The 23,011-nt window shown below is 49.9% G+C and overlaps 1 protein-coding gene and 25 non-coding genes across 26 annotated transcripts; all 26 read left to right on the top strand.

The window, feature by feature from the left end:
* Positions 1 to 3,204: 3,204 nt before the first annotated feature.
* TRNAE-CUC (transfer RNA glutamic acid (anticodon CUC)) lies at positions 3,205 to 3,276 on the top strand. The gene has a single exon. It is a non-coding gene; the product is annotated as a tRNA-Glu (tRNA).
* An 11-nt stretch (positions 3,277 to 3,287) lies between these two features.
* On the top strand, positions 3,288 to 3,359 carry TRNAQ-UUG (transfer RNA glutamine (anticodon UUG)). Its single transcript has one exon. It is a non-coding gene; the product is annotated as a tRNA-Gln (tRNA).
* Positions 3,360 to 3,454: 95 nt separating this feature from the next.
* On the top strand, positions 3,455 to 3,526 carry TRNAE-CUC (transfer RNA glutamic acid (anticodon CUC)). The gene has a single exon. It is a non-coding gene; the product is annotated as a tRNA-Glu (tRNA).
* An 11-nt stretch (positions 3,527 to 3,537) lies between these two features.
* On the top strand, positions 3,538 to 3,609 carry TRNAQ-UUG (transfer RNA glutamine (anticodon UUG)). Its single transcript has one exon. It is a non-coding gene; the product is annotated as a tRNA-Gln (tRNA).
* A 93-nt stretch (positions 3,610 to 3,702) lies between these two features.
* TRNAE-CUC (transfer RNA glutamic acid (anticodon CUC)) lies at positions 3,703 to 3,774 on the top strand. Its single transcript has one exon. It is a non-coding gene; the product is annotated as a tRNA-Glu (tRNA).
* An 11-nt stretch (positions 3,775 to 3,785) lies between these two features.
* TRNAQ-UUG (transfer RNA glutamine (anticodon UUG)) lies at positions 3,786 to 3,857 on the top strand. Its single transcript has one exon. It is a non-coding gene; the product is annotated as a tRNA-Gln (tRNA).
* A 93-nt stretch (positions 3,858 to 3,950) lies between these two features.
* On the top strand, positions 3,951 to 4,022 carry TRNAE-CUC (transfer RNA glutamic acid (anticodon CUC)). Its single transcript has one exon. It is a non-coding gene; the product is annotated as a tRNA-Glu (tRNA).
* An 11-nt stretch (positions 4,023 to 4,033) lies between these two features.
* Positions 4,034 to 4,105, top strand: TRNAQ-UUG (transfer RNA glutamine (anticodon UUG)). The gene has a single exon. It is a non-coding gene; the product is annotated as a tRNA-Gln (tRNA).
* A 93-nt stretch (positions 4,106 to 4,198) lies between these two features.
* TRNAE-CUC (transfer RNA glutamic acid (anticodon CUC)) lies at positions 4,199 to 4,270 on the top strand. The gene has a single exon. It is a non-coding gene; the product is annotated as a tRNA-Glu (tRNA).
* Positions 4,271 to 4,281: 11 nt separating this feature from the next.
* Positions 4,282 to 4,353, top strand: TRNAQ-UUG (transfer RNA glutamine (anticodon UUG)). Its single transcript has one exon. It is a non-coding gene; the product is annotated as a tRNA-Gln (tRNA).
* Positions 4,354 to 4,446: 93 nt separating this feature from the next.
* TRNAE-CUC (transfer RNA glutamic acid (anticodon CUC)) lies at positions 4,447 to 4,518 on the top strand. Its single transcript has one exon. It is a non-coding gene; the product is annotated as a tRNA-Glu (tRNA).
* Positions 4,519 to 4,529: 11 nt separating this feature from the next.
* On the top strand, positions 4,530 to 4,601 carry TRNAQ-UUG (transfer RNA glutamine (anticodon UUG)). The gene has a single exon. It is a non-coding gene; the product is annotated as a tRNA-Gln (tRNA).
* Positions 4,602 to 4,694: 93 nt separating this feature from the next.
* Positions 4,695 to 4,766, top strand: TRNAE-CUC (transfer RNA glutamic acid (anticodon CUC)). Its single transcript has one exon. It is a non-coding gene; the product is annotated as a tRNA-Glu (tRNA).
* An 11-nt stretch (positions 4,767 to 4,777) lies between these two features.
* TRNAQ-CUG (transfer RNA glutamine (anticodon CUG)) lies at positions 4,778 to 4,849 on the top strand. Its single transcript has one exon. It is a non-coding gene; the product is annotated as a tRNA-Gln (tRNA).
* A 5,016-nt stretch (positions 4,850 to 9,865) lies between these two features.
* LOC135921557 (uncharacterized) lies at positions 9,866 to 11,355 on the top strand. Its single transcript, XM_065455881.1, has one exon. It carries the CDS (start codon positions 9,878 to 9,880, stop codon positions 11,081 to 11,083), a length of 1,206 nt encoding a protein of 401 aa, XP_065311953.1. The 5' UTR covers positions 9,866 to 9,877; the 3' UTR covers positions 11,084 to 11,355.
* A 3,650-nt stretch (positions 11,356 to 15,005) lies between these two features.
* On the top strand, positions 15,006 to 15,077 carry TRNAE-CUC (transfer RNA glutamic acid (anticodon CUC)). The gene has a single exon. It is a non-coding gene; the product is annotated as a tRNA-Glu (tRNA).
* Positions 15,078 to 15,088: 11 nt separating this feature from the next.
* Positions 15,089 to 15,160, top strand: TRNAQ-UUG (transfer RNA glutamine (anticodon UUG)). The gene has a single exon. It is a non-coding gene; the product is annotated as a tRNA-Gln (tRNA).
* Positions 15,161 to 15,255: 95 nt separating this feature from the next.
* Positions 15,256 to 15,327, top strand: TRNAE-CUC (transfer RNA glutamic acid (anticodon CUC)). Its single transcript has one exon. It is a non-coding gene; the product is annotated as a tRNA-Glu (tRNA).
* Positions 15,328 to 15,338: 11 nt separating this feature from the next.
* On the top strand, positions 15,339 to 15,410 carry TRNAQ-UUG (transfer RNA glutamine (anticodon UUG)). The gene has a single exon. It is a non-coding gene; the product is annotated as a tRNA-Gln (tRNA).
* Positions 15,411 to 15,504: 94 nt separating this feature from the next.
* Positions 15,505 to 15,576, top strand: TRNAE-CUC (transfer RNA glutamic acid (anticodon CUC)). The gene has a single exon. It is a non-coding gene; the product is annotated as a tRNA-Glu (tRNA).
* An 11-nt stretch (positions 15,577 to 15,587) lies between these two features.
* TRNAQ-UUG (transfer RNA glutamine (anticodon UUG)) lies at positions 15,588 to 15,659 on the top strand. Its single transcript has one exon. It is a non-coding gene; the product is annotated as a tRNA-Gln (tRNA).
* A 5,234-nt stretch (positions 15,660 to 20,893) lies between these two features.
* On the top strand, positions 20,894 to 20,965 carry TRNAE-CUC (transfer RNA glutamic acid (anticodon CUC)). The gene has a single exon. It is a non-coding gene; the product is annotated as a tRNA-Glu (tRNA).
* Positions 20,966 to 20,976: 11 nt separating this feature from the next.
* TRNAQ-UUG (transfer RNA glutamine (anticodon UUG)) lies at positions 20,977 to 21,048 on the top strand. Its single transcript has one exon. It is a non-coding gene; the product is annotated as a tRNA-Gln (tRNA).
* Positions 21,049 to 21,143: 95 nt separating this feature from the next.
* On the top strand, positions 21,144 to 21,215 carry TRNAE-CUC (transfer RNA glutamic acid (anticodon CUC)). The gene has a single exon. It is a non-coding gene; the product is annotated as a tRNA-Glu (tRNA).
* Positions 21,216 to 21,226: 11 nt separating this feature from the next.
* Positions 21,227 to 21,298, top strand: TRNAQ-UUG (transfer RNA glutamine (anticodon UUG)). Its single transcript has one exon. It is a non-coding gene; the product is annotated as a tRNA-Gln (tRNA).
* Positions 21,299 to 21,476: 178 nt separating this feature from the next.
* TRNAQ-UUG (transfer RNA glutamine (anticodon UUG)) lies at positions 21,477 to 21,548 on the top strand. Its single transcript has one exon. It is a non-coding gene; the product is annotated as a tRNA-Gln (tRNA).
* Positions 21,549 to 23,011: the final 1,463 nt, after the last annotated feature.

Raw genomic sequence — 23,011 nt, forward strand, 5'->3', positions numbered from 1 at the left:
TGGTCGTAGAGTCGATGCGCTCAAAACGTCCAAGGCACTCACCGCGATGCAAAGTGAGGGGCGAGGCATAATCGTTGGAGACAAGCATATGAGTGAAGCTCCCGTAGACAGTGAGGACAGCGAAGGGAAGAAGACATCGTCGATGAACAAAAATATGCAATGGTGTAAAAAGAGTAGTGGCATCTGTAACATCGTTCGAACAAGTAGTTGCTATCACTGATTAGTGCAGAGGTACCGTAATGTCGTCAGCAACGAGCAGCTTGGCGCCGAAATCATCAGCATCATCAATTTGGGCGTTAGGAAGCGGCGAAAATTCGATCCGGCGCGAGAACAGTCAATGACGGCCTTGTTATCGGAAAGGAAGTCCCACCTCAAGACGATGTCGTATGTGCGTGAAGACAGAACAACAAATTCGACTGTGTACGTGAGTTCTCGAATGGTGATGCTGGTAGTGCATGCAGCAACAGGGGTAATGTGCTGTGCACTTGCTGTACGGAGCGACAGGGCAGACAACGGTGTCACTACTTTTCTGAGGGAGCGACAAAGTTCTTTGCTAATTACAGAAACGGCGGCTCCTGCGTCAACTATAGTGCAAGTGCGACAGTTCCATCTACAGATGCTTCAGTAACGTTCGTCGCAGAATAGCGAGACCCTGTGCTTTTCGACATAGACGCAGTTCTTGCCTCGGGAACTGCGGCGACTAGTTTTCCTTCTCGGTAGGAGTCGGACGCATTGGCGAAAGCTAACGGCGTCGGGGAGATGGAGAGCGGCGCTCGTAGTCAGGGCTTGCGGTGCGTTGACAAGTCGGGCCTGATTCACGAGACGACAAGAAGAACGGAATTCGAGGGGCGTACGACGGCGCAGGTCGGTCAACTCGGGTTGAGTTGACGGCGACAGAACCATGCCACGTGACCAGGCATGCCGCAGTAGAAGCATATTGGGTGGTTGTCGGACGTGCGCCATGGTCCAGTGTTGGCTGGTATCCAGATGGGAAACGCTGGCGAACGTGATAGCACAGCAGGCCGTGGTGGCGAGAACGTCGGTAGCACGGTCCGCGCTACAACTTCAGCGTATTTTACAGGTGCATGCGACGGCCACAGTGCACGCGGGGACAGAATAGCCTCAGATACTTGCTCCTGCACCATTTTTCGCAGGTTTGGAGTGAAAGATGGCATAGAGCTTGAAACGGCACTAAGTAGAGACAGATGCCGAGCGACTTCGGCACGGATGAACTCTTTGATCTCACAGAGCAGGAAGCCGTGGTCATGAACTGCAGTGAAGCTCGAAACAGATACATCCTGCGTGGAAGAACGCCGGATTAGGAGACGTTGTCTGCGGAGTTCATCGTAACTCTGACAAAGATCATCGACTTCGATGACGCTCTGCGCGTTTTTTTATAGGAGGATTTGAAAGGGGTCATCTTCAATGCTCTTCAAAGTACGACGGATCTTATCGGATTCGGTCACTGATGCATTGACGCGCTTGCAGAGGTCGACGATGTCTTCTATGTGGTTGGTGAAGTTCTCAGCGGGCTGCTAGGAACATGACATAAAAATTGTAACAGCGCATACACATGCAACATCAAAGTACCAAGGACGAGACACAAGCACAAACAGTTGCGCAAGCGCTCTTCATCACGAACCTTTCGCACCGCGGGCCGACCGAAAACTTGCCTGAAGCTCGCCTTGAAATTTGACTTGGTGCGAAGGTGGGATTCGTGGTTGCGGAACCAGACGTTCGCGATGCCCGTGAGGTAGAAGGTGCACGTTGTTCAACTTATGAGCATCGTCCCGTTTGTTATGGGCGTACCCTTGCGTGAGTATACTCACGCATTCATAGGACGAGAGCCAGTCTTCGACGTCGTTTTCATCGGAGCCGCTGAAGATGGCTGAATCACGTTGACGCAGCGAGCCGGAACAGAGAAGCATGGGCGAGGCCGGCGGGGGTGTTTGGCTTGCGTCTTCAGGCATCATGGGTGGCAATTTCCGACTGCGGAGTTTCAGCGTTGGGGAAAACCTAGCAACCTCCACCAAAATGTAGGGCAGTTTAATTAACAAGCCAGAATGTTGCACGATACACAGGCAGGTCTGTTGATCAAGGGTCGGACACCGAGCGCGCGAGTAATGTTCTCGAGTGAGGCGCTGACGATGCGCCTGAAGCACACGCCTGTCTGCATCGCTACAAAATAAATAAATAAATAAATAAATAAATAAATAAATAAATAAATAAATAAATAAATAAATAAATTGTCAGGAAGAAGATCGGCACGCTGAAAAGCACTGTTGCCATCACGCGGCTCGGACGCAGTTCACTCTGGCTGGGGCCTACCTGCTCGTACTGCGTTTGTCGCTGCTGTTCTACGACCCGAATAAACCCCCTTTACAATTGGTGGAGCTGCTGGTGTACAACAAAAAATCTGGAACTTCGCGATCAGACACTACAGCCACTCTTCTTCGTCATGGTCTGTTGTACCGCTGGAGGTGGGTAGGTTGGGTTGACGCAGCGGGCCAGGTCAGACCGCGGTAATCACCGTGGCAGCGGATTGCGGTTGTGGTGGTCATTCTTCCGGCATAAGGAGAAGACTCGCTGACTGCGACCGGTTAAGCATCTACAACCAGTGGGACGACACCAAAAAGCTGAATTACGCGTCGTTTTATCTGAACGGTGTCGAGAGTGTGTGGCACCGCAACCACGAACGTGATCTAACGAAGTGGACGGCCGGTCTTCAAAACTAAAGTGGCGGAGCTATTCGGGCACCCCACCATTCGCAAGCTTCGCGCTGTGCAACCTTTACGTGGTCGTGAGCAACAGAGTGGATATACATTTGCAAGTTATGTAGCAGATGTTGTCGACCTCTGTAACCGCATTCACGTAACAATGGCTCATGCCGGGAAGATCAGGCATATCTTAAAAGGCATTGAAGATGCCGCGTTCCAGATGTTGTTGGCCCGAAATCCGGTAACAGTGTCTGAACTCGTCAGTCTCCGTCAAACCTTCGATGAACTGCGCAAACAATGCGTGGCCACCCGCCAATCTCCTCCTCAGCCCACTTCAATGTCGGTCTTGTCTGTAGCCCCGGATTAAAGTTAGCTGCTGCTACAGATCAAGGAGAGCTGTTTACGTTTTTTTGCTTTGGCATATATTAGCTGCAATAACAGAGCATTCGCACTGATTGAAGCCACCTTGCGCAGCGTGTTACTCCGTTCCGGCGTGGTCTAGTGGCTAGGATACCTGGCTCTCACCCAGGAGGCCCGGGTTCCATTCCCGGCGTCGGAAGATTTGGATTCGGTCTCATGGTGTAATGGTCAGCACTTTGGACTTTGAATCCAGCGATCCGAGTTCAAATCTCGGTGAGACCTTTCCGCAATTTTTTAGTTGCTTTGGCGAATATTTTAGATGCCATAGCGGAGCATTCGCACTGATTGAAGCCACCTTGCGCAGCGTGTTACTCCGTTCCGGCGTGGTCTAGTGGCTAGGATACCTGGCTCTCACCCAGGAGGCCCGGGTTCGATTCCCGGCGTCGGAAGATTTGGATTTGGTCTCATGGTGTAATGGTCAGCACTTTGGACTTTGAATCCAGCGATCCGAGTTCAAATCTCGGTGAGACCTTTCCGCAATTTTTTAGTTGCTTTGACGTATATTATAAGCCACAGCGGAGCATTCGCACTGATTGAAGCCACCTTGCGCAACGTGTTACTCCGTTCCGCCGTGGTCTAGTGGCTAGAATACCTGGCTCTCACCCAGGAGGCCCGGGTTCGATTCCCGGCGTCGGAAGGTTTGGATTTGGTCTCATGGTGTAATGGTCAGCACTTTGGACTTTGAATCCAGCGATCCGAGTTCAAATCTCGGTGAGACCTTTCCGCAATTTTTTAGTTGCTTTGACGTATATTAGAAGTCACAACGGAGCATTCGCACTGATTGAAGCCACCTTGCGCAGCGTGTTACTCCGTTCCGGCGTGGTCTAGTGGCTAGGATACCTGGCTCTCACCCAGGAGGCCCGGGTTCGATTCCCGGCGTCGGAAGATTTGGATTTGGTCTCATGGTGTAATGGTCAGCACTTTGGACTTTGAATCCAGCGATCCGAGTTCAAATCTCGGTGAGACCTTTCCGCAATTTTTTAGTTGCTTTGACGTATATTATAAGCCACAGCGGAGCATTCGCACTGATTGAAGCCACCTTGCGCAACGTGTTACTCCGTTCCGCCGTGGTCTAGTGGCTAGAATACCTGGCTCTCACCCAGGAGGCCCGGGTTCGATTCCCGGCGTCGGAAGGTTTGGATTTGGTCTCATGGTGTAATGGTCAGCACTTTGGACTTTGAATCCAGCGATCCGAGTTCAAATCTCGGTGAGACCTTTCCGCAATTTTTTAGTTGCTTTGACGTATATTAGAAGTCACAACGGAGCATTCGCACTGATTGAAGCCACCTTGCGCAGCGTGTTACTCCGTTCCGGCGTAGTCTAGTGGCTAGGATACCTGGCTCTCACCCAGGAGGCCCGGGTTCGATTTCCGGCGTCGGAAGACTTGGATTTGGTCTCATGGTGTAATGGTCAGCACTTTGGACCTTGAATCCAGCGATCCGAGTTCAAATCTCGGTGAGACCTTTCCGCAATCTTTTAGTTGCTTTGACGTATATTAGAAGTCACAACGGAGCATTCGCACTGATTGAAGCCACCTTGCGCAGCGTGTTACTCCGTTCCGGCGTAGTCTAGTGGCTAGGATACCTGGCTCTCACCCAGGAGGCCCGGGTTCGATTCCCGGCGTCGGAAGATTTGGATTTGGTCTCATGGTGTAATGGGCAGCACTCTGGACTCTGAATCCAGCAATCCGAGTTCAAATCTCGGTGAGACCTCTTCCTTTTTTCCCTCGCATTGCGCGGTGTGTGTTTAGCGAGCAGAGGCAGCGCTGCGTCACGCAGTCCCGTTCTCCGGCGTGGTCTAGAGGATTCCACTTCCGGTCACCGTAGTGTACGGTCGTGTAATGTCGAGCTACCTTGGAGCGGCGAATGCGGCCCAGCAGGGCCGCGGTAACAGGACAGATGCACAGGATTCTACGGAATATGACGTTACTTTGCCACAACTACCATCAGGTTCGTCTGTTTTAAATACTGTTTTTCTTCACGGCAGCGTTAAAGCCAGGCCGTTTCGAGCTGAGGACTTCCGAGATACATTGGATCGTCTGGAACTGCTCCCCGAGGTAGTTGCCTTGGGGGCGTTTCAGATGAATCACGTGTGGGCGGTCACCTTCAAGACTGCGGAAGGAATGAAGAAGTTGCTCGCCGTCACTGATGTGTCTGTGAAGAATCACCGCTGCCTCGTGATAGATCCGAGCACCCATACTGTCCGCCTAAGGCTCTATTGGCTGCTTTACCACATACAAGATGAAGACGTGCGCGCTGCTCTTGCACCGTACGGAAAAGTGATGGACGTTTGCAGAGAGCAATGGCGAGTACCAGGACTCGGCGATAAGGGCTCCTCGACACGGACGGTTAATCTGCAGCTCAAGGGTGGCGTGACTTTGAATGACCTGCCACACCAGCTGCGAGTGTGTGGCATTACGGCCCTTGTGGTGGTGCCGGGGAGACCGCCGCTTTGCCTGCGGTGTCAGCGAACAGGGCGCATTCGCCGAGACTGCCGCGTACCACGGTGTAAGCTCTGTCGTCGGTTCGGACATGACGATAGCCAGTGCGCTAAAACCTACGCAAGCGTAGCGAGCCAAAGGAGCCGGGAGGACCCCACCGAGCACATCATGGACGAGGCGGACGCGGCGGAGGCTGCGGGAATCAAGGACAGACAACCTACGTCGGCAGCTGTTGAAACGTCCGAGAAGGAACTTGCGAAAAGTGTTGGAAGCGACCACAGTGACGTGGCACCTGAACGACAGGTTACCGCTACGCCAACGTGCTCCGTCAAAGACGTCTCCGATACCACTCAAGCCTCGCCGAGTAGCGACCAAGAAGACATGGACGTCGCGAGCAGCTCGTCTGCGAAACGCCCACACACGCAAGTTTCCGAAGGTGACGAAGGGGGCAGCGGGAAGGCACAGGAGCCGCCCAGGAAAGAAAGTTCGTACCGCCGTCCTTCTTTCAAACCAAAGCCTCACATTCCGCCGGATTCCATTCCGACGGTACCGAAGGCGCCCCCGTAATAACGAGGGCGTCGCCCAGCAATGCCTGTATGCGAGGTGAGGGACGGGCTGCAGAGTACAATTGTGAAGTTCGGTCGCTTTTGCCTAGGAAAGAATTGTGCGCGTTCTGAGAAATGGCAGGATGTATGGGTTCACTTGAACTAGTATGCTTGTTTTTCTTCTTCTAAAAAAAAAGGAAATGGCTTCAAAATCTGTAATAGCGCTACGCATTGGTACGCTCAATGTCCGAGGCCTAAGCGCGAAAAGGCGGCAATACCAGGTCAGCCGGTTACTGCAAGAAAATGATTTAGACGTAGTCGCTCTACAGGAAACAAAAATTGAAAGTGAAGAGCGCACCGACCGAATGGTTCAAACATTTAGAGCGCGGTACAGTGCGTGCGTTTCCCATGCTGTCGGCAGTTCTGGTGGGTGTGTTTTGTTGTTGCGGAAATCTTTAGAAATTGTACCGCAATCCGTATTTGTTTGTGATGAAGGTCGAATGATTGTGTGTGACTTTTCGCTCTGGGATTCGGAATGGCGGGTAATTTGCATATACGCCCCAAATAATGAAAGAGAACGCCGTGACTTTTTTGGAAAACTTGATGTCTATTTGAAATCTGAGCGCTATATTATCTTGCTGGGAGACTTCAATTGTGTTTGTTTTTCTGACGACCGGAATAACAACTTGCTTGTACGCGATCAAAGCGCAGGTTTCTTGCTCGCAGCAACCCGAGAGGGTGAATTAGAAGATGTTGGTACGGTGTTTTGCAGTGGAAAGCAGACTGTGTTCACGCATTTCCAATGGGGCAGTCACGCGAGATTAGATCGAGCTTATATATCAGCGAGACTGGTTCCGTTGTGTAGAAGCTATGACGTAAAGCACGTATCCTTCAGCGACCACAGTCTTGTAATGTTCTCGCTCGGCAAGAGAAAAGAAAACCGCCCTTTTAATTGGTGCTTATGGAAATTCAACGTCAAACTTCTGGACGACGCAACCTTTCTCGCATTTATAAAAGAACATATACGAGAGATGCTTGCTAGTGAATCCGCGGAATTTATAGCGATGTGGGAAGAGTTTAAACAGGAATTTAAAATAACAGCCATTGAAAGAGCCTCTGTGTTACGCTACAATGAAAAAAGAAAAGAAAATGAATTGCGAAATAAGCTTAACGTATTGTTGTCGATAAAATGCCCACAGCCAGAAGAGTTGTCAACAGAGATAAGGAATATAAAAAATGAGCTTGAAATCATTGATGTCAAGAGATATAGGGGTTCAGTGATACGTGCGCGCTCGGAGCATTTGTGGCTCGGGGAAACGCCCACAAGGCGCGCTTTGGGCGAAGAGAAAAGATACGCATCGCAAAATGAAATAAAAGAAATTGAATACGGCAACGTGCGTAGTACCGATAGTAATACAATACAGCGTGCCTTCTTCGAACACTACAGAGAGTTGTTAAGCTGCAAAGGAGCGGTAGAAGCTGGCTTTGATAGCGAATACTTGCCTTTAATGCCGAGGCTAGATGATGACGTCAAGACAGTCCTTGAGGAACCGATTACGTTGAATGAGATCGAAACCGCCATTGATGAACTCAAACCTGGAAAGGCGCCCGGACCTGATGGCCTAGGCGCAGCTTTCTACAAGGCATTTAAGCATGAACTAGCAGTCATTTTACACCGTGTTCTAGCCGAGGCTTATAAAGTAAAATACATGCCGCCTTCTTTCCAAAAACCCATACAGTGCTGATCCCGAAATGCGAAGACCCTGTAAAGCTGCTCTCAGTGCGGTCGTATCGCCCCATAACTTTATCCAATGTAGATTATAAGATATTCATGAAGGTGTTAGCAAGAAGGTTGCAATCAGTGATGACATCAATAGTAGGCCCACACCAAACTTGTGGCATAAGAGGCCGCTCGATACTTAATAACATACATGTGGCAAGAAGTATTCTGGAGTGTTGCGATGCCTGGGAAGGAAGAGTTGCTATGATGCAACTAGACATGGAGAAGGCCTTCGACCGTGTTGTGCACAGTGTGCTCTTTTCTATTCTAGAGCACGTGAATGTTGGAAACATTATATTAGAAGGCTTAAAACTGTCTTACGAAGGGTGTAGCACTAACTTATTAGTGAATAAACAACTCTCTGGTAATATTAACTTATGTAGAAGCATAAAACAAGGATGCCCAGCTTCGTCACTTCTCTTCGCAATTTACTTGGAACCTTTTTGCTTAAAAGTTATACACAATGAGAAAATACGCGGTTTCCGTTTAATGGGCAGTGAAGTAAAAATTATCTCCTATGCGGATGATGTAGCCGTCTTTTGTGGGGATAAAGAAAGTGTCCGTGAAACTGTTAAACAAGCTCGAACGTATTGCAAAATGTCTGGAAGCGCTGTTAACTGGGAGAAGTGTGCCGGTTTTTGGCATGGCAGCTGGGATGAGAAGCCCAATGTCTTTGAAAATTTACAGTGGACAGTCTCTCCTACAAAATATCTAGGAGCACCTTTAAACTGGTATGATGAGCCTACAGAATACTGGAAAGAAGAAGCTGAGAGAATGCGCCAGAAAACTACGAAATGGGGAGGAAAAAATTTATCCATATTTACCAGGTCAACTATTTGCAATACGTTCCTTGTTGCGCGAATTTGGTATGTGTTGCAGGTGCTCGCTATGTCACGAACTAGTGCGCAGAAATTGCATAGAATTCTTGCAACGTTTGTATGGAATTCAACATGGGAACGCACAAGTCGTCTCAACTTATTTCACTCACTGAAAGCAGGAGGGCTCGGCTTAGCTCATCTTTTTCTGAGGCAGATTGTCTCAAGGTTTGTTTTCTTGCGGGACGAGCATGACCCATTTTTGCGAGCAGTGCTTCAAGTGAGACTGCAGAATGCTCTCCCCGACTTTATTGTGTCATCGTGTGGCGTTACTGGAAGCGGCTTGTGCGGGTATCTACGCGAAGTTGTAAGTGCCTTCAAGATTCTTCGAGTACGTTTCTCTTTTGATTATCTCATTATAGTATCAAAGAAACAATTGTACAAAGATCTCCGTGACGTGATGCTTCCAGTACCTTTATATCGAGCCATTTTTTCTGTCGGTCCGGGTAAGGATGTTTTAAAGAGAGTTAAAAAAATGCCGGTTCGGTCGTCTGTGAAAACTTTCTTTTTTCAACTCCATAGTGGCACGCTCCCAGTCAAACCCTGGCTGCAGGAAAAGGGCTTTTTTCTTCCCTGGTCAGTTGATTGCTTTTTATGCCGCAAGCCAGAAACAGTAACACATATATTCCTAGACTGTCTAGATTCAATTTTTCATTGGGACGTCCTCCAGCGAACGCTGAAAAAAGATTTGCCCCTCACACCATATGGAATTAACTTTCTTGCGGTTAACAATGACGGGGGTGTGCCCTATGACATGTTCATGGTATTAAGCATGCATAGCATGTGGAAAACAAGAATGGCTGTCAGACATGCAGATCCTATTGTAAGATCGGTAAGAGAAAACTTCATTGAAAGCATTGCCTATATCCGAGATGTGTACCAGTCCCAGGACGAACAGCCAACATGGTATCCTGTACTTAATGACCTAGTGTCATTAAAACGTTTTTAGCAATGTCGCGTCAACAAGCTACTGGTTGGCGCTTTTAATATTTTTGTGTTGGTTTCTCGGTTTTGTGTTGTCACATTGGAAATAAAGAAAAAAAAGGCGTGGTCTAGTGGCATTCGGCTTTCTGCCGCGCTAGCGAGCGGACGTGCCGATCATGAGCTCCGTAGGAGCGGCTTCAGCGGCCCAGCAGGGCCGCGGTACCAGGATTTTTGCCTCAGAAGACCCGGAATACCAAGTTTTGCTGCCTCAATTGCCGACAGGTCGGATAGTTTTAAATACAGTTTTTCTGCATGCGGATGTGCGTGCCAGGCCGTATCGTGTGGAACATTTCCGAGATGCGTTGGCTAGCTTAGGCCTACTTGCTGATGTCATCGCCCTAGGGGCGTATCAGATGAGCCACGTTTGGGCGGTTACTTTCAAGAGCGACGAAGGCGTGAAAAGGCTTTCAAGCGCCAAGAACCTCAAGGTGAATGAACATCGGTGCATTGTCGTTGATCCAGCCAATCAAGCCGTGCGGCTGAAGCTGCATTGGATGCTTCATAACGTGTCGGACGAGGATATACGGACAGCTCTGTTACCGTTCGGAAAGGTCACGGACGTTTTCCATGAAAAGTGGCGTGTTCAAGGAGTTCAAGATAAAGCATCGTCGACACGGGCGGTGTCCCTGGTTCTGAAGACGGGTATGACCATAGAAGACCTGCCCCATCAACTTCGTGTAGCTGGTGAGCAGACCCTAGTTGTGGTACCGGGCAGAGCACCCCTTTGCCTGAAGTGCCGAAACACCGGACATGTCCGACGTGACTGCCGCGTCCCGAGATGTGCAGTATGCCGTCGCTACGGCCACCAGGATACGGAATGTGTTAAGACTTACGCATCCGTCGCAGGACCTGCGCTTCGAGAGGACGTGGCTGACCTGTTAATGGACGAGGCTGACGTTGATGAGGCTTCCCGCGTGCTAGTACCACCGGCGGACACAGTTGCAACACCTTCTGTGCCGGCGGCTAAATCCACGAAGGTGGTAAAAGTGCTGCCTACGGGCCCGAAAGATGCAGTGCAAAGGGCATGCGACGAAGGAGCCAAAGAAGAATCGGCCGCAAAATCCGCCACTGCCGAGGAGGCCGCCACGGAGCACGGACCGGCAACTCCCCTGATGGACGTCGAAGAATCGAGTGCAAGCAATGCGGCTATGAAAAGAGCGAGGGACTCGACCGGCAGCCTGGACGGCAACCTGGACGGCAACCTTGACAACGGGGCCAAAGACGAGCCGCCGCCAAAAGCGCAGGCGGGTCGTCGTGCGCCCGTGCGCCCGAAGCCAAACATCCCGCCGGACAGACGGCCGGCGGCAAAACCGCCTAAGTAGGACCCGGCGCCTACTGGGGCGCCCGGACTAACGTCGTGAAGACATGGCGTCCTTTTTGGAATCGGGCTTCGCGTACGCTCTAAAGGTACGCGTGTGGATCGAGCGGTTTTCAGTGCAAAAGTTATCCATGCAATTTTTTTCTACAGTGTGTCCGGATCGCTTGTTCTTTAGCGGCACCGTGCGATCGGCTTGCTTTTGCAGATAAATGGCGGGGAAACTAGAGAGAGCACTGAGAGTTGCCACGTTAAATGTTCGTGGCCTTGGAGCGCGAAGGAGGCCGCTTGTGTATGGAGAAGGAACTCGATGTAGTTGCCTTACAAGAAACTAAAATCGAAACCCAAGAGCAGACCGATCGCATGGTGACGCCTTTCACGGCGCATTACAATGTGTGCGTGTGCCATGCGAATGGCACATCAGGCGGATGTGCGTTGTTAATACGGAAGAGTGCTGGTATCATTGAAGAAAGTGTAACTGTTTCTGAAACTGGCCGCTTGCTTATTGTAGATTTTTCTTTTTCTCACGATTTGTGGCGGCTGGTATGCGTTTATGCGCCAAACAATGTGAATGATCGATTTTTGTTTTTTGAATCTATCGAGCAATATCTAAAATGTGATCGCTTCGTCATATTTCTTGGTGACTTTAACTGTGTGTGTTCTCCGGAAGACCGACTAAAAAGGGAAAGGGTTCGGGATAAAAGTGCTCTCCTTTTGAGCAGACTAATTGAAAACCACAACTTAGAAGATGTGGGCCTAGTCCTCACTGATGGTATCATTCCGCAGTACACGCACATTCAGCGAAATAGCCGAGCAAGGCTGGACAGAGTGTATGTTTCTGACGTCTTGATCACCCTTTGTAATAGTTATAACGTCGCACCGCAATCGTTCACGGACCATAGCTTGGTAAGCTTCTCGATTGGGGAAAAAGTTAAAAGAACACGATTCAACTGGAACATGTGGAAATTCAACGAAAAGCTGCTTGATGATGAACCATTTGTGCGAAGAGTTAAGGAAAAGATAACAGAGTTGATGACAAATGAGGATGAATATTTTACTGCCACATGGGAGGAATTTAAGATTCAAGTTAAGTTCATTGCAATAGAAAGAGGAAGCAGCCTTCAGCACGATAAATTACAGAAACAAAGAGGGCTGCAAAGACAGCTAGAATATCTGTCAAGCGCAGAAAATGCGGGTCACGATCTATTAGCTGAAAACGTAAAGAAAGTAAGACGCGAGCTTGAAGTTATCGACGAAGAGCGATACAAAGCAGCAGTTATACGCGCTAGAAGCGAACGCCTATGGATGGGTGAGATACCAAACAAACGGGCAATGAGCGATGAAAAGCGTCACGCGTCAAGAAATGAGATCCAACAGATACGTCTTCAAAACGAGGTGACGTCAGACGCTTCGTCGATTGAGAAAGCTTTTGTGGAGCACTATCGCGAATTGTTCGGCACTGTGACGCGTTCTGGACTGGTCTTCGAGAGTGAATTCATGAGCGAGATGCCAAGGTTGGATGACGACGTTAGAGAAAGTCTTGAGAGACCAATAGCTGTATCCGAGATCGAAAGGGCGATGGAAGAACTGCCATCAGGCAAATCCCCAGGGCCGGACGGCCTAGGCGCCGCTTTTTACAAGGCATTCAGTCGGGAGTTTGCGTGTATATTGCACCGACTACTCTCAGAGGCGTATGAATTTAAAAAAGTACCACCCTCATTCCGGACTTCACACATAGTATTAATTCCGAAAACCGATGACCGGGAAAAGCTCCTTTCAGTAGGTTCATACAGACCGATAAGTCTGACCAACACAGATTACAAAATATTTATGAAAGTACTGGCTCGACGATTTCAAAGCGTGATTCAGCAGCTTGTAGGGCCACACCAGACGTGTGGCATTAAAGGCCGCACCATTTTCACGAACACCCACGTTGCAAGGAATGTGCTCGAATGTTGTGATGCCATTGGGGGTCGGGTGGCCATGTTGCAGCTAGACCTTGCGAAGGCGTTCGACGGGGTGTCACATGAGGTGCTTTTCGCTATACTGCAGTACTGTAATGTTGGGAGCGTCATTGTAGATGGCGTTAAAATGGCTTATGAAGAGTGTTACACGCAGCTTATAGTTAATAAGTGTCTTAGTTCGCGGGTGCCAGTCCGCTCGTCTGTACGGCAAGGCTGTCCCTTGTCTCCTTTGCTTTTTGCCCTGTACCTCGAACCCTTTTGTATGGCAGTCATATGGGATGAAAACATTCGTGGTTTTAGGCTGCACGCCGCAGAAGTTAAAATGCTAGCTTATGCAGATGACGTCGCCGTCTTTTGTGAAGACAGGGAAAGCGTGGTCGAGGCTGCCGCCTTGCAAGATCCTTTTGTAGGTACACTGGTGCCCAGATAAACTTCGAAAAAAGTGTTGGGATATGGCATGGAAGCTGGGACGCGACACCCACAAAATTCGCCGGTATGCAGTGGACTACAGTGCCTTCACTGTATCTAGGAGTGCCCCTTGAGTGCTATCGGGACTCGACACAGTTGTGGACCGGACAAATAGAATCAATGAAAGAAAAGATAAAAGGATGGCAGGGCCGGGGATTGTCAGTGTTTGCACGTGCTTCAGCTTGCAATGTTTTTTTGATTGCCAAAGTTTGGTACATACTGCAAGTAATGTTCATGTCCCGTGTAAACGTTCAAAAATGCATCGAGTCTTTGCTATCTTCATCTGGAACTCCACTTGGGAGCGATCCAGTCGAACAAATATTTTTCGCACAGTTCGAAATGGGGGCCTTGGGCTCTCACACTTGTTTATTAGACAGATCGTATCGCGGTTCTTCTTCCTGTGAGATGAAAGAAATGTTTTTCTCCGTACAGTCATTCAGGCGAAAATGGCAACAGAACTGCCTGAATTTGTTGTGTCCACATCTAGTGCTATCACTAGAAGAGCGACTGGTTACTATCGTGAAGTCGTTGCATCTTTTAGAATACTCTGCGCACGTTTTTCGCTGGAGTATTTGTGTTCAGTGAGAAAAAAGAAACTATACGCAGATTTAGTTGACAGCATGTTACCTATTCCACTGTATAGGAGTGTTCACTGTGGAGGCCCAGGAAAAGATGTGCTGAAACGAGTCAAAAGGATGCCTGTGAGACCTGCTGCGAAAACTTTCTTTTTCCACCTACACACGAACACCCTCCCCGTTAAAGTATGGCTAGAACAGAGAGGAATATTCGTACCCTGGACTACCAATTGCCTGCTGTGTAAAAAGCCTGAAACAATTGAACACGCCTTCATTGAGTGTTGGGACGCTGTCTTTCACTGGGACCTCTTGCAGCGCACTCTTAAAAAAGAACTCCCCATAAACCCCTATGGAATTCGGTTCCTTCCAGTTGAAAGTGATGACGGGCCACCGTTCGACATGTTCATGTTGCTGGGCCTCCACAGTTTGTGGAAAACCAGAATGGCTGTACGTCATGCTGATGTGAATGTGTGCTCTGCGCGAGAGAACTTCATTGAAAGTATGTCACTATTACGAGAAGTGTATCGTGCACAAGGCGAAACCCCAGACTGGGTTAGCATCCTTGATGAGCTGGTGTGCCTCAAGAAATTTTAGCGACCATCCCACCTGATTTGATGTGGGTGCACTGTGTATATGAATTTTTTTTGTGTGTGTTAATGTCTAAGCAGGCAATAAAGAAAAAAAAAGGCGTGGTCTAGTGGCTAGGATACCTGGCTCTCACCCAGGAGGCCCGGGTTCGATTCCCGGCGTCGGAAAATTTGGTTGTGGTGTAATGGTCAGCACTTTGGACTTTGAATCCAGCGATCCGAGTTCAAATCTCGGTGAGACCTTCCCACAATTTTTTTTACTTGCTTTGAATATTGGATGCCATGGCAGAACATTCGCACTGATTGAAGCCACCTTGCGCAGCGTGTTACTCCGTTCCGGCGTGGTCTAGTGGCTAGGATACCTGGCTCTCACCCAGGAGGCCCGGGTTCGATTCCCGGTGTCGGAAAATTTGGTTGTGGTCTCATGGTGTAATGGTCAGCACTTTGGACTTTGAATCCAGCGATCCGAGTTCAAATCTCGGTGAGACCTTTCCACAATTTTTTACTTGCTATGGCGAATATTTTAGATGCCATAGCAGAACATTCGCACTGATTGAAGCCACCTTGCGCAGCGTGTTACTCCGTTCCGGCGTGGTCTAGTGGCTAGGATACCTGGCTCTCACCCAGGAGGCCCGGGTTCGATTCCCGGCGTCGGAAAATTTGGCTATGGTCTCATGGTGTAATGGTCAGCACTTTGGACTTTGAATCCAGCGATCCGAGTTCAAATCTCGGTGAGACCTTTCCACAATTTTTTACTTGCTTTGGCGAATATTTTAGATGCCATAGCAGAGCATTCGCATTGATTGAAGCCACCTTGCGCAGCGTGTACTCCGTTCCGGCGTGGTCTAGTGGCTAGGATACCTGGCTCTCACCCAGGAGGCCCGGGTTCGATTCCCGGCGTCGGAAAATTTGGCTATGGTCTCATGGTGTAATGGTCAGCACTTTGGACTTTGAATCCAGCGATCCGAGTTCAAATCTCGGTGAGACCTTTCCACAATTTTTTACTTGCTTTGGCGAATATTTTAGATGCCATAGCAGAGCATTCGCACTGATTGAAGCCACCTTGCGCAACGTGTAACTCCGTTCCGGCGTGGTGTAGTCATTCTGCTTCCGACAGCCGAGCTGAGCGGTCAGCAGAATCATGGGCTCAAGTGGAGCAGCGACAGCGGCCACTTTTGGTCGCGGAAACAGGCTTACTGACGAAGACAAGGAGTACCCGTTTATTTTGCCGCAACTGCCGAAAGTACGAGTAACGATCAACACCGTGTTTTTACACGGGGATGTACGTGCGAGACCCTACAAGGTTGAAGACTTCAGGGACGCCCTATTGCCGACGGGCCTGCTACCTGACGTGGTATGCATAGGGGCGTATCAAATTAACCACGTCTGGGCGGTGACTCTCAATGATGCGACTGCTACAAAACGCCTGCTGGCCATGAAGGAAATGCAAGTGAAGGGACGACGGTGCGTCATTGTTGACCCACAAGACCAGCAGGTGAAGCTTAGGCTTCACTGGCTGCTGCACGGCGTTTCTGATGAGGACATCCGGACGGCGTTCGCTGCATTCGGCAAGGTGGAAGAGGTGAGCCGAGAGCGGTGGCGTGTCCAAGGCATGGGAGACAAGACCTCTACTACCCGGACCGTGCTCCTGAAGCTGAACAGCGGCGTAAAACTGGAAGACCTGCCTCATCAGGTGCGCGTCGGCGGAGAGCTAGCATTGGTGGTCGTTCCCGGGAGGCCCATGCAGTGTCTGCGCTGCCAATGCACGGGACACGTCCGCCGAGATTGTAAAGTTCCCCGCTGTTCAAGGTGCAGGCGTTTCGGCCACGTTGATGCTGACTGCGTCAAATCGTATGCAGCCGTGACAGGACCAGCAGCGAGTGACGTTGCTGCAGAGCACCTTATGGACGTGGTCGAGACGGAGGACGCCACCAAAGGAACCGGAGACCTGGTTCCGACAGCGACAGTCAGTGGGACATCGACCGTTGGCGCAGAAGGCACGGTGACTGAGGCTGGCGAGAAAACGAGCAAGACGCTACAGGTCCTGTCTTCAGTGGGTCATGCTACGGGGGGCGTTAACGACGAGGCACCCGATGACGACACGACAGCAATGCTGCAGGGCGAGGACACCAACGACGGTGAGCAGACTGCAACTCTCGGTGCCCCAGTCAAGCGCCCCCACGACGCGACGAAGGACCGGGACGGTAGTGCAACCAACACCAACGAGGGGCCGCCGCCGAAGGCACCTCATGGGAGGCGGATGGGCTTCAAACCAAAACCTAATATTCCGCCAGAAAAAAAAGCCTGTTGTCAAAGTGGGGGCGGTGACCAACGCCAGCAAGCCGGAAGGTCCCGGAGGCGGCTAGCCGAGGGCAAGTCGTGAAGGGTAAGCACCATGCTCCGGGCCTACTTTTTTTTCCTTAGTTAAGATGGCTCTCTTACCGCCACTTACTATCGCCACATTGAACGTGAGAGGGTTGGCGGCTAGTCGTAGGCAAAGTCAGGTCCTACGGTTGGTCACTGACCAAGACATAGACGTACTAGCCGTCCAGGAGACCAAGGTTGACGGAGAGGAGGAGACCGGGAGCATGGTGCGGCGTTTCACGACTAGATATTATGCGGTCGTGAGTCACGCGGTAGGGACGTCCGCCGGTTGTGTTCTGTTTGTAAAGAAGTTGCCTGATCTTGTTGTTCAAAGTGTATTTTCATGCCAGTCTGGAAGGATTGTTTTTTGTGATTTTGTTTATCGTGAAATTGAATTTCGAGTCATGTGCATATATGCGCCGAATTCTGTAGAAGAGCGCACCTTATTTTTTGAGAACCTTTTTCAGTATATTTGCAGCGAGAAGTGCATGATTTTGTTGGGGGATTTTAATTGTGTTTTGAGTGCTCGGGATAGAGCCAATAATGCCGGTATTCGTGATAGAAGCAGCAGTGTGTTGACTAAACTAATACGTGAAAATGAACTGGACGATGTTTGCGAGTGTCTGGAGGGGGAGCGGGAAGTAATTTACACGCGATTTCAAGGTAACAGTCACGCGAGGTTAGACCGCATGTACATATCGCAAGACATGATTCCAAAGTGCCATAGTTATTCTGTGGCACCAGTATCGTTCTCAGATCACTGCTTGGTGAAATGTAACATAGGCACGGAGAAGAGAGAATCTTTTAATTGGGACCTATGGAAAATGAACGCCTTACTACTAAAAGACCAACCATTTGTAGAGGCAGTACATGAGGCCGTAAGGGAGGTTTGTGAGGATAATAGTCAAACAACAGCAGAGAAATGGGAAGGGTTCAAACAAAACGTAAAAATGAAAGCCTGTGAAAGATCGAGCTGCTTAAAGTTTGAGAAGGAAATGAAAGAAAAGAGCTTGCGAAAGACACTTAAGCAGCTGATAGCGCTTGAGTGCGAAGAGCCAGGGGCGTATAAACAAGATGTGCGAACCATTAAAGAAAAAATCGAGCAGCACGAGAAAGAACGGTATCAAGGTGCGATTGTGCGCGCAAGAACAAATGCATTAGTAGCTGGAGAGACGCCCACTAAAAGGGCGCTTGGACTTGAAAAAGCGCAAGGTCGAAGGAATCACGTCGATAAGATTCTATGGAATGGCACAACTGCCGACGACAGTAAGCGTATAGGCCAAGCGTTTTTCGAGTGTTACCAGTCCCTCTTTGCCTTTCAAGAAGCCAATGTAGACGAGTTCAAAAAGGACTTCCTCGGTCGCATGCCGCGATTGAGTGACGACACAAAAGAACGAATTGAAGGAAAAATAACAGAAAGCGAAGTTCAAAAGGCGATTGAGGATTTGAATCAAGGCAAATCACCTGGACCTGACGGCCTGGGCGCTTGTTTATATAAAGCTTTCAAGAAGGAACTGTCACCGTTGCTAGCACGGCTGTTTAATGATGCGTATGAGAACAAAGCTTTGCCACCTTCTTTTGGCAAAGCGCATACCATACTCCTCCCTAAGAGTGATCAAGTGGAGAAACTTAGGCTGGTGACATCTTACAGGCCGATATCTTTAACCAATGTAGATTATAAAATTTTCATGAAGGTTTTGGCAGCCAGACTTCAAAGTGTAATAAAGGAAATTGTCGCAGATCACCAAACGTGTGGGATCAAAGGAAGGTCGATTTTTTCGAATATTCACACGATGCGGTGCGTGCTCGAGTGCTGCGACGTCACCTTGGGCAGAGTCGCAGTGCTTCAGCTCGACCTCGAGAAAGCCTTTGATTGTGTCTCGCATGGGATTTTGTTTGCCATTTTGGATCACGTTAATATTGGTTCCATCATCACTGAGGGAGTGGCGTTGGCGTATCAGAACTGCACAACACGCTTAATTGTGAATAAATCATTGGGGGCCCCCATTAACGTCATGAGTTCTGTGCGTCAGGGCTGCCCCCTCAGTCCTCTTTTGTTTGGAATTTACATAGAAACTTTGTGTTTGGCCATAATCCAAAATGATCAAATACGCGGGTATAATTTGGCAGACACAGAAGTCAAGCTCTTGGCATATGCAGACGACATCGCAGTGTGTTGTACAAGCAAACAAAGTGTAACGGAAACGATAAGCGTAGTGAAAAGTTTTTGTGGTGTGACGGGCAGTAGAGTGAACTGGGGGAAGTCCCTCGGTTTGTGGCACGGAGAGTGGTCTTCCGCCCCGGACCATTTTGCAAATGTGAACTGGATGAAAACCCCGACCAAGTATCTAGGTGTTCCCATGGACAGTTACAAAAATAGCGACGAGTACTGGATGAACCAAACAAAAGAAACTAGAGAAAAAGCAGAAAGGTGGAAAGGCATCAACCTCTCCATTTTCGCTAAGGCAACGGTGTGTAACATGTTTTTTATTACGAAGTTGTGGTATGTCATGCAGACGTTGTACTGTTCAAGGGTAAACGTGCAAAAGCTGCAACAGAGTGTTCGCGATTTTTATCTGGAGCTCTACCTGGGAAAGGTGTAGCCGAACAAATCTGTTCAGGCACGTGAAGGAAGGGGGGCTGGGCTTGGCACATCTTTTTGTTCGACAGCTTGTCAACCGCTTTTTGTTTTTTCGCGATGTGCGCGATCCTTTTTTGCGCACCGTATGTCAGCTCAGGTTGAGCGACGCATTGCCTGCATATGTTGTTAGTACGGCAAGCATGACCGGAAAACTTCGAGGTTACTTTAAGGAAGTGGTCGACAGCGTGCGTTTCCTGTCAGTACGTTTTTCCAATGATTATCTGTTTGAAGTTAAAAGGAAAAAACTGTATAATGATGTGTGCGACATTGTGTTCCCAGTGCCGTTATACAGAACAATATACAGTGGAGGGCCAGGACAAGACGTCCTTAAACGGGTGAAACGAATGCAGGTGCCACCAGGGGTTAAAACATTCTTTTTTAAGCTCCACACAGGGACGCTCTCTGTGAAAACGTTTGTGGAAGAACGAGGCTGTCTTGTGCCGTGGGGATCCCACTGCTTGATCTGTCAGAAGCCGGAGACCATTGATCACGTTTTCTTGCATTGCTGGGCGGCTGTTTTCCTTTGGGACGTGTTAAAGCGAACGCTGAAAAAGGAGTTACCGGTGGACCCCCAAGGGATCAGGTACCTGCCAATTAAAGATGAAGACGGAATACCGTATGATCTCATTATGCTGAATGCCCTCCACTCTATATGGCGAGCTCGCATGGCCGGATATCATTGCGACGCCGACGCTCGGCCAGCGCGTATATATTTCAGAGAGTCTATGTCCTTATTTATTGAAACGCAGAAAATTCAAGAGTGTGCACCGGATTGGCTGTCGAGGCTCGAACCTCTGACAGTCATGAAGGAATTTTAATTTGACAACGTCAGTCCTATGCGGATAGACGGCTTTGTAGCGCTTTTTGTTTCTCGCCTTCTTTTGCTCTTGCAAGAAGCTTGCATTTGTGTCATGAGTGTGAAATTCATATGTACGATGTTATATTGAAAACCGGTAATAAATAAAAAAAAAGGCGTGGTCTAGTGGCTAGGATACCTGGCTCTCACCCAGGAGGCCCGGGTTCGATTCCCGGCGTCGGAAAATTTGGCTATGGTCTCATGGTGTAATGGTCAGCACTTTGGAATTTGAATCCAGCGATCCGAGTTCAAATCTCGGTGAGACGTCTCCGCAATTTTTTACTTGCTTTGGCGAATATTTTAGATGCCATGGCAGAGCTTTCGCACAGATTGAAGCTTACTTGCGCAGCGTGTTACTCCGTTCCGGCGTGGTCTAGTGGCTAGGATACCTGGCTCTCACCCAGGAGGCCCGGGTTCGATTCCCGGCGTCGGAAAATTTGGCTATGGTCTCATGGTGTAATGGTCAGCACTTTGGACTTTGAATCCAGCGATCCGAGTTCAAATCTCGGTGAGACCTCTCCACAATTTTTTACTTGCTTTGGCGAATATTTTAGATGCCATGGCAGAGCTTTCGCACAGATTGAAGCTTACTTGGGCAGCGTGTTACTCCGTTCCGGCGTGGTCTAGTGGCTAGGATACCTGGCTCTCACCCAGGAGGCCCGGGTTCGATTCCCGGCGTTGGAAAATTTGGCTATGGTCTCATGGTGTAATGGTCAGCACTTTGGACTTTGAATCCAGCGATCCGAGTTCAAATCTCGGTGGGACCTTTCCACAATTTTTTACTTGCTTTGGCGAATATTTTAGATGCCATAGCAGAGCATTCGCACAGATTGAAGCCAACTTGCGCAGCGTGTTACTCCGTTCCGGCGTGGTCTAGTGGCTAGGATACCTGGCTCTCATCCAGGAGGCCCGGATTCGGTTCCCGTCGTCGGGAAATTTGGCTATGGTCTCATGGTGTAATGGTCAGCACTTTGGACTTTGAATCCAGCGATCCGAGTTCAAATCTCGGTGGGACCTTTCCACAAATTTTTATTTGCTTTGGCGAATATGTTAGATGCCATGGCAGAGCATTCGCACTGATTGAAGCCAACTTGCGCAGCGTGTTACTCCGTTCCAGCGTGGTCTAGCCATTCCATTTCCGGCCACCACAGCGGACGGTCACGGAATGTTGTGCTCCGTAGGGGCGGTTCATGCGGCCCAGCCGGGCCGCGGTATCAGGCTTACGGAAACGTCTTCACAGGATTACCAGCTTGTTTTGCCGCATCTGCCATCAGGTATGACCGTGTGTAATACCGTGTTTTTGCACGGTGATTTGAAGGCCAGGCCCTATCGAGTCGAACATTTTCGCGATGCGCTTGACCGTCATAAGCTGTTGCCGGAGGTGGTGGCCCTCGGGGCCTACCAGATGAACCATGTCTGGGCTATAACATTCAAGGATGAAGTCGGAAAAAAGAAGCTGGTGTCAGCGAAGGCCTTTAGTGTCAAAGAACACCGCTGCGTCGCCATTGACCCTTGCCACCAGGATATTAGAATGAAGCTGCTCTGGCTGCTTCACACGACTCCCGATGAGGACGTCAGAGCAGCCTTGGCGCCGTTCGGAACGGTGACCGAAATTTCCAGGGAGCGGTGGCGAGTACCAGGGTGCGGTGATAAAGGTTCTCACACGCGTCTGGTATCGTTACGGCTGAAGGCTGGAATGACCATGGAAGACATCCCGCATCAGCTACGAGTATCAGAGGACCATGCGCTCGTGATCGTTCCAGGCAGAGCTCCGCTCTGCCTCCGATGCCGCGGCACCGGCCATATACGGCGCGAGTGCCCTGTGCCACGCTGTGGACTCTGTCGTCGTTTCGGCCATGACGAGACCCAGTGCGTGAGAAGCTACGCTAACGTGACCGGGTCTGGCCGGAGCGACGCGTTAGACGAGCACTTGATGGATCAAGCGGACGCGGAAGAGACTGCTGGAGCGGGCGGAGACCCACGAGGCACGGAAGAGAAGCCAGTGGTCATGGCAAGCGTCAAGTGTCAACCCAGAAAGGGCAGTAGCGAGGCAGTGGCCAAGAATGAAGTGCAAAGGGAACCGTCTGCAGAAAATTCTACGGTGCGTGAAAGTGAGGGGGACGCGGAGGCTGACGAGGGCGTTCTGCGACAGGGCAACTCTGGCGCTGCCTTCATTGAAGAATCCGGCGAGAAAATAGACCAGGCCAGCGCCGTTTCAAAGAGACCTCGCCAAATACCCGATCAAGATGTCAGGCTTGAGCAAGACGATGGTGTCAGCAGCGAAGGGCCACCCACGAAGACTTCCTCTTTCCGGCGGTCTACACTCAAGCCCAAGTCGAACGTTCCGCTCGAGAGGAGGCCGACGCGAGAACATCCACCTGAGGGGCGCCAGACGCCGACCAATCCGCCAGGTGGTCGGCAGACGCCGACCGTCCCACCAGACGGGCGACAGACGCCGACTGTCCCACCAGATAAGCGGA

This window comes from Dermacentor albipictus, chromosome 7 (assembly GCF_038994185.2).
Source record: "Dermacentor albipictus isolate Rhodes 1998 colony chromosome 7, USDA_Dalb.pri_finalv2, whole genome shotgun sequence".
NCBI classification, from domain to species: Eukaryota; Metazoa; Arthropoda; class Arachnida; order Ixodida; family Ixodidae; genus Dermacentor; species Dermacentor albipictus.

Excerpts from the sequence above, each read along its gene's own strand:
- LOC135921557 (XM_065455881.1), top strand. The coding sequence starts at position 9,878 with ATGAGCTCCGTAGGAGCGGCTTCAGCGGCCCAGCAGGGCCGCGGTACC.